The sequence below is a fragment of the Schistocerca piceifrons genome, chromosome 1 (assembly GCF_021461385.2).
Source record: "Schistocerca piceifrons isolate TAMUIC-IGC-003096 chromosome 1, iqSchPice1.1, whole genome shotgun sequence".
Lineage (NCBI taxonomy): Eukaryota > Metazoa > Arthropoda > Insecta > Orthoptera > Acrididae > Schistocerca > Schistocerca piceifrons.
Window position 1 is genome coordinate 964,431,366 of NC_060138.1, and position 13,477 is coordinate 964,444,842.

Genomic DNA, 13,477 nt, shown 5'->3' on the forward strand with positions numbered 1-13,477 from the left:
GTTTGTGTATGCGATCAGTGTCTTATCAGACTCCCCTACAAACCGGAAGAAGTGAACCACCTAGAAACTCAATGAGGATACATACAGAACTGCATAATCTATGGAACATTTTTGTCCTGCATTATTATCTTCTTGTTTGTTACTTAAAAATTAACAATATTTGTAGCACAATTGAAATTATCAATGTTTAATTCAGGTTTTATTCGAAAATTGTTGATTTGTTACATGAAACGGAGGGATGGTGTACTACAGATAAAAAAATTTATACAGACTTATCATACAGCGCTGGAAAACGAAGTTTCGTCAGAAAAAAGTAGTATTTAAAGAACACTGCGAAACAAAAACATGTCAAATATCGCTTCATTACTTCGTCGTGCACATACAAAACTTGTTTCTGTTATTTATAAAGAACTTTCGCAGTTATGGATAATAACAGAAAACTCTTGCCTTTGATCATGATGAAGAGCGTTCTATTGAGTACAAAGAACAACGATAATTATACAGATTTCTTACGTTTGTGCATGTGAACTGTGCTTGAATCAAAAGCACTTGCTTTGGATACATCAAAGGGCACAAGTTACGCGATCAACTAATTTTTATTATTTACAAAATGCATTTTATATTTTGTGAGGATATGAAATACAGCCGACCGCTGTGGCCGAGCGATTCTAGGCGCTTTAGTCCGGAACCGCGCTGCTGCTAGTGGCAGGTTCGAATCCTGCCTCGGGCATGGATGTGTGTGATGTCCTTAGGTTAGTTAGGTTTAAGTAGTTCTAAGACTAGGGGACTGATGACTTCAGATGTTAAGTCCCATAGTGCTTAGAACCATTTGAACCATTTTGAACAATATAAAATACAGAAGGGATTAACAATGAACGATGTGCAGTTCTAATTATGTGCAAAACAAACAAACAAAATGTAAGTGTTGGCTCCCAGCGTTTCTCACACATTCACTTGTGTTTCTCCCCACACCAGTGCTAGCAGTACTACCCGTAATCCTAACATTTACTACGCCATTTAAGTCCAGAGAAGAAGAAAAAAACTGATCGCGAGTGTACAGTGGTAATTAAGTAGCAAGACGAGCAACGCGCAGGCTGCTTCTTGTGCGCGGCGTGTTGCAGGAGCTTCGGGGCCAAGTGCGCCAAGTGCTGCCGCGGCATCTCTGCGAGCGACTGGGTGCGCAAGGCGCGCGCGCACGTCTACCACCTGGCGTGCTTCGCGTGCGACGCCTGCAAGCGGCAGCTCTCCACGGGCGAGGAGTTCGCGCTGCACGAGGACCGCGTCCTCTGCAAGACGCACTACCTCGAGACACTCGACGGCGGCAGCACCTCCTCTGACGGTACGTCCGCCATCTCACTCTAACATCCTCACGTTTTCTCCAAACAGCTCCCTACAACAGCACACTACAATACGTACTTCTGCAGGTTTTCGTGACCAATTGTCACTGAAGGTATTATCTTCTAGGATTGCAAGTTCGCTTCATCTTTCTCTTCAATTTCTTCTACACAACCGACGTTTCGAGATCTTTTCCGAGAATTTCTGGTGATAAGAGAAGAGTTAGCTGAAAACCTGACAGTGTTCAGCTAAATGTGAAAATCAGGAGATCCCGAAAGAGATCCCAGCAAAGGGTCGCAACGTTGGTAGTGTGGAAGAAACTGAAGAGGAACATGACGCGGCCTAAGAAGCTAGAAGATTTTACTTTCAACACACCAAAGTGTCTCATTCATTGCATTCCGCTTTGCCTTCCGGATCCGTCTTCCCTCTCTTTCGCGTATCCTCTGTTAAGTGATAAAATTCCTTTGACTTCCTAAAGTCTTCGTTTATCTCCACAAACTCTAATGTCTACCCATTCCTTCTACTCCTGGCCCATTGCCGCGTCTACACCAACACGTTCTACCTTCCCTCCAGCTCCATACCCTCCGTATCCTACTCCAAGGCAGCTTCAACAGACTTCGTGGCACAGAACCTGACTTCTACCCATTCTATCAGCTGTGGTCATGACTCCAACACCTTTCCCAGCCTCCTGATCCAATCCCGCTCCTTTGTGCTCCAGCCTCGATTTGTACATCCCCCAGCCCAACGTCATGGCCCCCCTCCTCACCCTCACACTATTCGCAGACATAGCGTCCCATTTACCCTACTGTCCTATTCTCCTCATCCCTCCATAGTTCCTTCCTCCCTATCACAGTAACATCTACTGAGAGCTCTCCTCAAAAGAGTTGCCACATGTGGCAAAACAATATTGACTGGCGGAATTATAGACGATATAAAGTTCAGATTGGCAATGGCAGGGACAGAGTTTCTGATAAATATGAATTGATTATCATAGAATGCAAATTTAAATGTTAATAATTTTCTGTAGGTACTTATCAGGAGTTTAGCCTTGTACAGAAGTGAAACGTGAACTATAAACAGTTCAGGTAAGAAGAGAACAGAAGCTTTTGAAATGTGATGGTACAGAAGAATGTTGAAGATTAATTGGGTAATTGAGTAACAAATCTATAAATCCTCTTTGACTGGGGTAAAAAGAAATTTGACACAACTTGTCTAAAAGAAAACATCGGTTGATAGAACACATCAAGAAATTTTCAATTTGGTAAAGGAGGGAAGTGTGGCGGCCAGATGGGGAGGCAAAATTGTGGACGGAGACTAAGACTTGAATGCAACAAGCAGGCTCAAATGGATGAAGGTAGCGGTACTTATGCGGAGGTGAATAGGCGGCTTGTACAGGATAGGCTAGCGTGGAGAGCTCAATCAAACCAGTCTTCAGTCGGAAGCAACAATTAACTGTAAAAAAAAAAAACACTACGTGTAGATATTTTAACATCACTCGGGTGATGAGCAGCAATATTACTGCTGCTGAAATGACCAGTAAAGGAAGAAAACTCTCATTCATCTGTTTCTATTATGCTGCTTCTTGTGCTGTAATATAAGGTGTAAAAGAACTGCACGTACAAATTTTAGAGTGTTTAAAGGAGATAAAAAGAAATGCATTTTTATGCAACAAAAAAGTCGCAAGTGCACCATTTCCTTGCTAGGGATCCATGAGGGCTTTCACGCTAGTGATGTTCAGAGACGCTGTTCAAGCTGCCGAGAGATGAATATTGTTTTAGAGATGCTGCTGAAAATGTCGTCCCATTACATTAATGCACAACTGGCTTCTGCGTGCTTATGATTGTCTAAAACTCTCAAAACAACCAGATGTTTCACGAATAACGGCTGTATCTTCAGCCAAACGGGCAACCAGCTTTTATGGAGTGCATATCAATGTCTTGTACTCCAAACGCTTCGTCTCCCCTCCACGAGAAGAAACCCATAGGAAGTCAGCAACGCCGCTAAAACAATATTCATCACACAGCGGTTTGAACAAATCTCTGAATATCACTGGCGACAAACACAAAAAAATTTTCTTTTTATCTTTTCTGAACACGCAAAAATTTTATGTACGTTGTTTTTTTTTTTACACTCTGTCTGTCGTAGCTTCAATAAAGGGCATTTTCTATGTGGAATCAACGTTTTAAGGCGAGTTAACACTTTCGTTTTTGAGCGACAAATGAGGGAACCGAATTATATTGTGGCTGTATGTGTCATATGGCACGAGTGTACACACGCCTGAGCAGTGTGTTACGAGACAGTGCGTAGAGAAAAATGAGGTGGGTCGTGAGTTAGCAGACTTCCGAACGTGAGATCATAATCACTGCAAGCCGCATTGATCATATCGCTTATTAGCTTGTAGAGTAAGATCCGCTATCAGTCACAATTGGAGGCGATTTATTCAAGATACGACTGCTTTTGGTGGCATGCCTAGGTGACCATACATTCATTTTTATGTTCCCACATTTATTGTTGCAGTTCACTGTTTGAAGAAAAGGCAAATTACGTGATGTTGACTAAATAGACACAGGTGAAAGAATTGGAAGTGGCAAAGTGACATGTGTTGAAAATATTAGTGCACTTCTATAATTGTAGGTGGAGTATCCAATCGTGGCCGGAAGAAGTGGCCGTGCGGTTCTAGGCGCTGCAGTCTGGAACTGCGAGACCGCTACGGTCGCAGGTTCGAATCCTGCCTCGGGCATGGATGTGTGTGATGTCCTTAGGTTAGTTAGGTTTAACTAGTTCTAAGTTCTAGGGGACTAATGACCTCAGAAGTTGAGTCCCATAGTGCTCAGAGCCATTTGAACCATTATTCAATCGCAAATGGACATTTTGTTACAAACACATTTCGATTTTCGCACTCTAACTGCATATATGGCACCATAGTAATTATTTGAACTGCAGTATTACGCCATTAAAACAGTAATGCCACTTTAGATGACGATAATTGTAAATACAACAAGAACTTGCAGCTCCAGCGTGTTTTTATTAAAATACAGTGTTTATGGTCGGATAACTTAGATCTAAGAAGTGGAGAGGTGTTACACACACGGAAGTGTAGAAGATATTACAAATTACGAAAATGTAAATTGTTACAGGATTGCGAAACAACATATTTGTGCGATTATGGAAATGCACATTCGTCACCATACTAATCACAGGGTGACACATGGGATACACACGGTTTTTAAATAAAGAATACTCGGTCAGTTTTAAAATTAATGTACCCTTCTTCACATTAAATCAAAGCTCATTACTTGTCATTTAACGTAGGCCAGACCGATTTGTAAAAAACAATGACGTCGAGGCGATTTCCATCATTTCGAATGCAAGATTCAAGTTTCTTCTCCAAAACCCCCAGCACAAGGACCAATGCCTCTGTCGGGACGGCAGCAATTTTTTGAATGACTGCATTATTCAACTGGTCCAAATTTCGCAAGTTTGTGGTTATAAACACAGTTCTTGAGGTGCCCCCGCAAGAAAGTCACACACTGGTAAGTCTTTAGATCTGGGAGGCCAAGGAACATTGCCAAAACATGTAATAATCTATCCCGAAATACCCGCCGAATAACTGTCATTGAAGCGTTCGCCGTCTGTTACGTAACACCATCCTGCTAGAACCAAATATATTTTAAAGGGATTCTTCCTGTCCTCAGTTCTGGCTTAAAGAATGAACGTATCGAGCCGAATTAACAGTACTGTGGCCCAATTTTCTTCGAAGACATACGGTGCAATGATGCAGAAAGAGCCAAGAGCACAAAAAACTGTAAAGGGCTCTGGTGAAAAGATGTGGATACTCAAGAGGCTAGTAACGCAGTTTTTGCTTATTGATGGTCTCATTTCAATGAAAATTAGCTTCACCGCCTCACCAATAAAACCACATTATCACTCAAAATCAGTTGCCTTCTGCTAGTAAAGTCTTCGTGTACTGCAAAATCAGTTGGCTTCAGTTGTTGGATAGTAAGAAGTTTGTACAGATAGAATTTTAATGTACTCAAAATTTGTTTAAACGAATCACAATTGATTTCTAGTTTACCAGCACGGCATCTAGGTGACCGTCTTGGGCTTCTGACTATCGCTTTCCTTTACAACATTTTCTAGCATCTTTACACTGCGTCCCGGGCCACTACTCTTCTTATCCACTATATTAAAAGTTGGTCTTAAGTGATCCACCCATCTGAGGATTGTCTTAAGACTCGGAGCAACTCCGAGTCGACCGAGACTGAACTGAACACGAAACGCTTGCTGCGTACTGTAATGTCCCGCCACTTCTAATGAAACTATCACTGGCGAACAAACGGTGCAAGTCCCATTGCTCCATTGTAACTGAAGTGGCGTCCTGCATGGAGAAGAACTACCTCCACTATGATCTTCCCCCCCCCCCCCCTCCCCTGCCCACCACTGCGCTCTCAGTACTATGCAGTTCAAAACCACCGTCTTCAGTGTCACCCTGTATTTAAACTGCTGTATTACCCCTTTCACACAGTAATGTTAATTTAGACGTTAATAACTGGAGACAAGGCATGATTTCGCAACACCCAACGTGTTTACAATGGAATACGAGGCTATGGTCGAAGAACATAGATCTGAAAAGTAACAGAGATATTGAATAAACGGAAGTGTAGCAGATATTACAAGTTACGAAAATGAAAACTATTACTTGATCGTGGAGTCATACTATGATTCATAATATACAGGGTATTACAAAAAGGTGCGGCCAAACTTTCAGGAAACATTCCTCACACACAAAGAAAGAAAATATGTTATGTGGACATGAGTCCGGAAACGCTTATTTTCCATGTTAGAGCTCATTTTATTACTTCTCTTCAAATCATATTAATCATGGAATGGAAACACACAGCAACAGAACATACCAGCGTGACTTCAAAAACTTTGTTACCGGAAATGTTCAAAATGTCCTCCGTTAGCGAGGATACATGCATCCGCCCTCCGTCGCATGGAATCCCTGATGCGCTGATGTAGCCCTGGAGAATGGCGTATTGTATCACAGCCGTCCACAATACGAGCACGAAGAGTCTCTACATTTGGTACCGGGGTTGCGTAGGCAAGAGCTTTCAAATGCCCCCATGAATGAAAGTCAAGAGGGGTGAGGTCAGGAGAGCGTGGAGGCCATGGAATTGGTCCGCCTCTACCAATCCATCGGCCACCGAATCTTTTGTTGAGAAGCGTGCGAACACGTCGACTGAAATGTGCAGGAGCTCCATCGTGCATGAACCACATGTTGTGTCGTACTTGTAAAGGCACATGTTCTAGCAGCACAGGTAGAGTATCCCGTACGAAATCATGATAACGTGCTCTATTGAGCGTAGGTGGACGAAACTAAAATGAGCTCTAACATGGAAATTAAGCGTTTCCGGACACATGTCCACATAACATCTTTTCTTTATTTGTGTGTGAGGAATGTTTCCTGAAAGTTTGGCCGTACCTTTTTGTAACACCATGTATACAGAGTGGTGATGATAAAACTTTCACCACTTCAGAGAGTGTACACGGAAAACTATTTACTCTATGGGTCCCCAACTTTATAGGAGTGATATTCGAACTGTGCCCTGAACGATTTGCGATGCTAGTAGTGTTAATGTCCGGGCTTGCCGTTAGGAGCCTGTGCTGGTACGGTGACGTAGGTTGAACTCGGACCCTATGGACTAAAGACAGGCAGTGCGTACGGCACACGTTACTGTGACATGCTTCGTCAACACACGATCGCTGGTTTACGAAGAGAGATGCTTTGGACTCAAGTGTTTTGATGCACCAAGGGGTTCTACTCACATTGCTCGTGCAGTCACTCGATTACTCTGTAACGCATTTGGAGGAAACCGAATCACTGGGTGATAGTTCCAAACAGTGTGACCACCAAGATCACAAGACTTGAGCCCGTGTGATTCCTGGCTATGGGGTTATCTCAGGGACAGGGTTAATCAGTGGGACTCAAACACACTTTGGAGATTGAAGATGAGCATAGCGAGGGTGGTAGTCAACATCCCAGCTGTGATGATTAGTGCAGGAGTTGAGCAGTCTCTAGAGCGGTTCCACGCAGATACTTGACTCGTACAGCAAATTTTTGTAACCTGGAACGTAACATAGTACGCAGTTAAGAAATATTATCTTCTCGTGTGGAAGCTAGAATTCGTTTCTTTCAGGTTTTTTCGTTATTTCTCTTCTGCATGTTCTCAAAAATGTTTCCCTAAAGTTTCATTCTCCTACGATCACTCATTGTTCATGGTGGCCCCTCTAAAGTAGCAAAAGTTTAATTATAATCACCCTATAGAATGGTTACTGGCAAATTGTTCTAGGTTGAATAGTCGTTGTCAAATAATACGAGGCAAATAAATTGAAAATGAGTGTAAAGTGATCCATTTCCATACGTTGGATTGTCATGCGTTTTATACAAATCAAGTATTTAGATTAAATTATTTTATGTTTTAAGGCATTTAATGTTTCAGGATTTTTTGATTCCTAGTTGCGAGGGGCAATTATTTACAGTTTTTGTTTCTAAATTACCATGAAATAAGTGTAGAAATGACTTGTTTGTAATGCATACTTGTTCATTAAGAATAAGGTGCTGTGAGTTGGAGCTTTGGATGTAAATTTCGAGGTCTTCAAGAAGGTTCATTTTCTTTCCTTTACGTACAATGTGTTGTGTCTGCAGGTTGTCCGTGGTTGAAAGGCCATATCGGAGATTACACAAGAATCCGGGTTTCCGAGGTCAACGGTAGGCCGAATGTTCAGTATGGCGGAGACAGTGTTTCCACACTCGTAAACCGACGCTCAGGAAGTCCGCAGGTGTTTGACGAACGAGTGTCATGTCGTCCCCGCAGAGCCATTCGGGATGACTGACAGTCTTCTGTGAGTAAAGTCGCCGCCAGTTTGAATGTGGGCCGTCAGAAAACCATTCCGTTAGAACTGTACAGAAACACATGCATTACACAGGCATCGACCGACTCGTAGCCCATTGCATCCTCATGAATTTGATAACTTTGGCCCTCAGTGTATATCTGCCTATCTCCCTCCAGTAATATAGGTTCACCAGAAATATTCCTCTAAAATTCCACCAGCTGCTAATAAATTACTGTTAGAGTTCTCCATAAATTAGAAAGGAAACGAGTACTGTTATAATAGTGGAAGGAAGTAGAAGATAGGTAACTGGTGTGTTTGTCGTGATGTGGCGTCTGTTTTGGACTTGGGCCATGTTATCGTATTTAAGGGTGGAGCCGAGTGATTTGCTGTGTTTTCCTCAGTGGCTGGGCCACCTTACGAAAGAGCAGCCTCGTAGCCGTGTACGACGAGTCGGCTAGATGCAGTGTGTAACTCGTAGGCGCCGCCGTGGAGTGTCGGTCGTCATCTTTTATTCATCGCACGCGGCGCGGAACGGAGCGGCGGCAGAGGCCGGAGGCGCATGCGCCGTCGCCGCCCCCGCCACAGCCGCGTCGTGTTTACCCGCCGTGAAATCGCGTCTGAAATTGATTTGCAGTCCGCGCCGCCGCCATCTACATTGCAGATGACCTGCGCGCCACGCTGCTCAAACACGCAGTCTCCCGTCTCTCCGCCGCTACTGGAAACTCCTCCCCCTCCTCCTACTCCTGCACCTCCTCCTCCTCCTCCTCCTCCTCCTCCTCCTCCTCCACCTTCACCCCTTCCCCCCTTTCTTCCACTCCACTATATATGCTGTGCCACTGGCAGCAGGAGGTCCTCTTCCCCATCGTCGCTTGTTCATCTGAGTTGTACTACCCGTCAGCTTCCCAGGAGAACAGCATAATTTGAGGTGAATTCGAAGATGGACGGCGGATGGATACTCACACGTCCAGGAGTCTTTCCAACATCGTAAAGGGATGAAGTTCTAAAGTCTCTGCTTTAGGATTTGTGTAGGCGCAGATTTCTAATGTGGCACGAACTCGTAATTCCTTGCCCGTTCACGTGAGTACCCAACCAATGATGCACACCAAAACTGGTTCTATACACTGCATTTTTGCCAGATGTTTTTCACTACCTGATCAGTGACACATAAGGTCTTTCTCTCTTTGATAATTTTATTTTGTTTAATCCAAAACCGAATGCAGTTCTTTCACTGGCATAATACTGACGTGTCAGTGCTTTGGAGGAAACTGCATAATCAGAATCGCCGCTGCAGTCCGACTGCCAATCGGTTACCTCATTTTAGAAACATCGTCAAGAGAGTAACAAATATCGTTATTTCTGTTCTAAAAAGTATGATTCTCATTTGTGCTCCCTGTAACAATTTGAAATTACCTCGATCTTTGTGACTTATTTTTATTTTTCTTTGCATACTACAAGTCTTCACGAAAGCCGCTTGAACAGTATGTAGGATTATATACTTCCTCTGCTTCAAAACAATAATAGTCTTACACATACATGGAGATCTATAAGCAATAAAAACAGAACCAAGATGTTAACTCACGAAACTGCGGTCTGTATGGGGGTGCCGTCCTCAGCGTTAGCTGTCATATACGAGTGCAAGTCCTATAAGTCTAACTTCCAGCCTATTACTTTTCCATGAAGACGTCGGTCGTCCTGCAGAAATATCCCAGACAAAGCTAATTCGCAGAACGCAACGAACGCCAATCTAGATTCGACAGCTACTACTGAAACATTTCTGCCTACAGACTCTAGCAGGATCGCAGTCGATAATCATCCCCTGTAAAGCTAACAGAACTACCACAAAGCTCCGATTGTGGCAGCAAGTTTCTGCCTGAAATTCGTAGTAGGACGTAACAATGAGATATTTAACGATTTGGTTACGGATGTATGACCAAGGATGTGGGTAAGAAACTGGGCACGTATTTCTAAGGCTAGTACCGCGATCGTTCCTTCAAAAAATGTATTTGTTATTCCACTCTTTTTCCGATACAGTCCCACGTTTTTTTCCCGTTTCTAATGACTTCGACGTAGAAGGCTCACGACACTCAAATCTTTCCACCCGTTGCCCTCTTCAGATTTTACTAGTTTCGTAACTTCGACAGTTCTCACAATAATACAGCACCATACGCTGTGTTATCGACGAGCATGATGTACGAAGCAGATAGAAGCTGCACGAGATCGAGAATCACTACTATTTCTCTACTCTGACCGTAAAGGAGGTTTAATCTAGGCGGCGTCTTGGAACCACTCATCCGGCTTTTTATTCAGCACAATAAGCCTGAGGAAAGCAACTAAGTGAACTATGACAGAGTACTGACAATATTACACGCCAGCTGCCGAAACTGTGTGACTTATTTACCACAATGCTATAACTGTTGGCAAGTAACATAAATCTTCATATTTCTTTAACACTCTCAACACCTCTAAAGAAGTGGTGAAACCTCCGTCATATGGGCCACTTCAGTAACACATTGCTAGCTGCGTCATGTACAAAATCTTCACACACACACACACACACATACACACTAACGAGCCGAAAATATTATGACCACAACCCACAACGAGACTGAATGCCGCCTGCTGTCGTTGTGGGCATGTGACGCAGTAAAATGTAGTTTCCCTTAATTTTAATGAAGCACACTGTATTCAGTTCTGTACAACAAATAGAGTAATACGAACAACTGATAGTAACTGAACAGGAGTCAGTATACGGGGTACCTTAGTAGAGCAGGATGAGCGGCGATCTGTTGCAGATCAGACGACAGTGCAATGCTGGAGCATGTGCAAGTGTGTCGGAGCACACTCTCGCTCAAATTGTTGAACACGGATCTCCACTGTAGGAGGCCTACATGTGTTCTCTTGTTGACCCAACGACATCGTCTATTACGATTGCTGTGGGCAGGAGGCCATCGAGTTGGACCGTTGATTAATAAAAATGTGGCACTTGAGTGAACGAATCGTGTTTCTTGTTATATCAGGTCGATGATCGTGTCCGAATACGCCGTCAAACTGGCGAACAGCTGCTCGAAATATGTACCGCACACGTACGCAGGCCAGTGGGGGAAGTGTTGCGCTATGGGACCATTCGCCTGGGACTCCACGGAGCTTGCGGTGGTAATCGAAGGCACCTCTTTCCCAATGGCAATGGCATCTTCCAGAAGAACAAATGTCGGTGTCGCATGGCCAGTGTGATTGGAGGAGCATGATGTGAACTCACGTTGATGTCTTGGTCACCAAATTCGCCTGATCTGAGCCAGATTGAACAGCTCCGGTAGTCTACCTTGCACAAGCTCCGCGTCCAAAAACTACTGCACCGTAAGTGGCGGGAATTGTGGGACCTGTGTGCGCATATTTGATGTCACATACCTCCGGACTTGTCGAAGTCATGCTACCTAGAATCGCTACTGTTTCGTTCCAAAAGTGGAGCAACGCTCTGTTAACCAGATGATGGTTGAAATGGCTCTGAGCACTATGGGACTTAACATCTGAGGCCATCAGTCCCCTAGAACTTAAAACTACTTCAACCTAACTAACCTAAGGACATCACACACATCCACGCCCGAGGCAGGATTCGAACCTGCGACCGTAACGGTAGCGCGGTTCCAGACTGAAGCGCCTAGAACCAGTCGGCCACACCAGCCGGCTAACCAGATGATGATTGTGTTTTGGCGCACCAGTGTAGACTGGTAACCACAGTGAGCAGTGGCAATGTCCTTTTTTTTTTTGCAGTGGCTGAGCAAGTCCCTGTTTCCAGCTCTCACGGATCACAATTGTTGTCAAGGTGTGATTGAATATATCAATTATTGTATGCAATAGTGTGTCAGTAATAAGCTTCATCATTCGAACTGTGATACCATCATGTCTAGTAGATGCTGATCTGATACGTATGTTGGATTTTTGGAAGCATTTCCAGTAACCCGTGTAAGTCAGAATTTTTCGCGGCTAATATCGTTTATGTCTTTGAATTAATAATCAATTATTCTCTGATTGGTTTGCGATTCAGTTGAGGTTGTAGCTAAAGTGAAGTACCGGTTTAGATCCTCCAATGGTATGGGATCAGCTGCAGCTTTTATTTTGCATATACAAAGACCATCCAGTTTCTTCCATTGCACATCTGATCTGTGTCTGATGTTGGTTAATATATAGGCATACCTGAGTTTAGAGCTACTCGCAACTTTAGAGAACAGGTAACTGGTTACAAATACAGTTATTTTAGGTTACTGAGACTAACAGAGTATATAAAGTTCAAATACGCTACTTTGTTGTGAAACGATATTACTACATTATAATCTTCTGATTTTGCGATGGCCTACTTAGTTTTTAGATGCCTTGGTGCCCTGATATCCAGATAAAATTCACCTAAGTTCCATAACGCCATTTTAAACCAGTTCATTTTTAGTTATCACTCGTATTTTCGCATTAGCAGCTATTCACGTTTGATCACTGGCGTTTTTTAAACACACGACCATGTCCAATGTAGAGGTCAATCTGCGGTTTGTGCTTTAGGAGGCAGCTATGATACCTGACATTATGGAGCTGCAACTGGCATATTTACAATACCGTCGCATCGGATTATTAAATCAGATTTTTTCGGACACCATACGGCTGATCTGATCATAGCACAGGGTAGTGTGACGTCACTGTCCCCACAGCAGGTACCATAGTTGACGCTCTTCCACATACAAATAAGTGCACTGCACGTGTGTAACACAGACCGCTTTGCCTCGCAGGAGGGTCCTGTGTCCGGTGATGACACGTAGACACGGGCAGACCGCTCTACAGCACCCTGCGGCCGGACCGCACCAACAATTACGCACCTAGGTGCAGTGTATGTGTGTGTGTGTGTGTGTGTGTGTGTGTGTCCGCGAGCCGGCGCCAGATCAAACAGCGCGCCGCGCCAAATGTTGGCTCAGCCCGCCTCAAACACGACACCTGCTCTGCTCCGCGCTGCTGGCCTCTGGCGCCAGTGTCGCCCCTCCTCTGCACATCCACCCCACCGCCTTAACGTAATCTGCCGTTCTATTTCTTTGTAGTGCCATCTGCTAAACGCGTGGATTTAACACGTTGACTAGCTGCACCTGAACAATTAAAGTACTGTGATCGACAAAACTAAAGAAAAATCAAAGACACGTTCATAGGATTTGTCGACCTGGATAAAGCGTTCGACAATACCAAATGGTGCAAGATATTAGAAATTCAGAGAAAA

The 13,477-nt window shown here is 43.8% G+C and overlaps 1 protein-coding gene across 1 annotated transcript in view; it reads left to right on the plus strand.

Annotated features, from left to right (window-relative positions):
- LOC124794746 (LIM/homeobox protein Awh) overlaps positions 1–13,477 on the plus strand; it is a 351,821-nt gene that overhangs the window by 268,793 nt on the left and 69,551 nt on the right. The window contains exon 3 of the mRNA XM_047258357.1: positions 1,122–1,339. Within this exon, the coding sequence (XP_047114313.1) occupies positions 1,122–1,339 (218 nt within the window). The remainder of the gene's footprint in view (positions 1–1,121; positions 1,340–13,477) is intronic.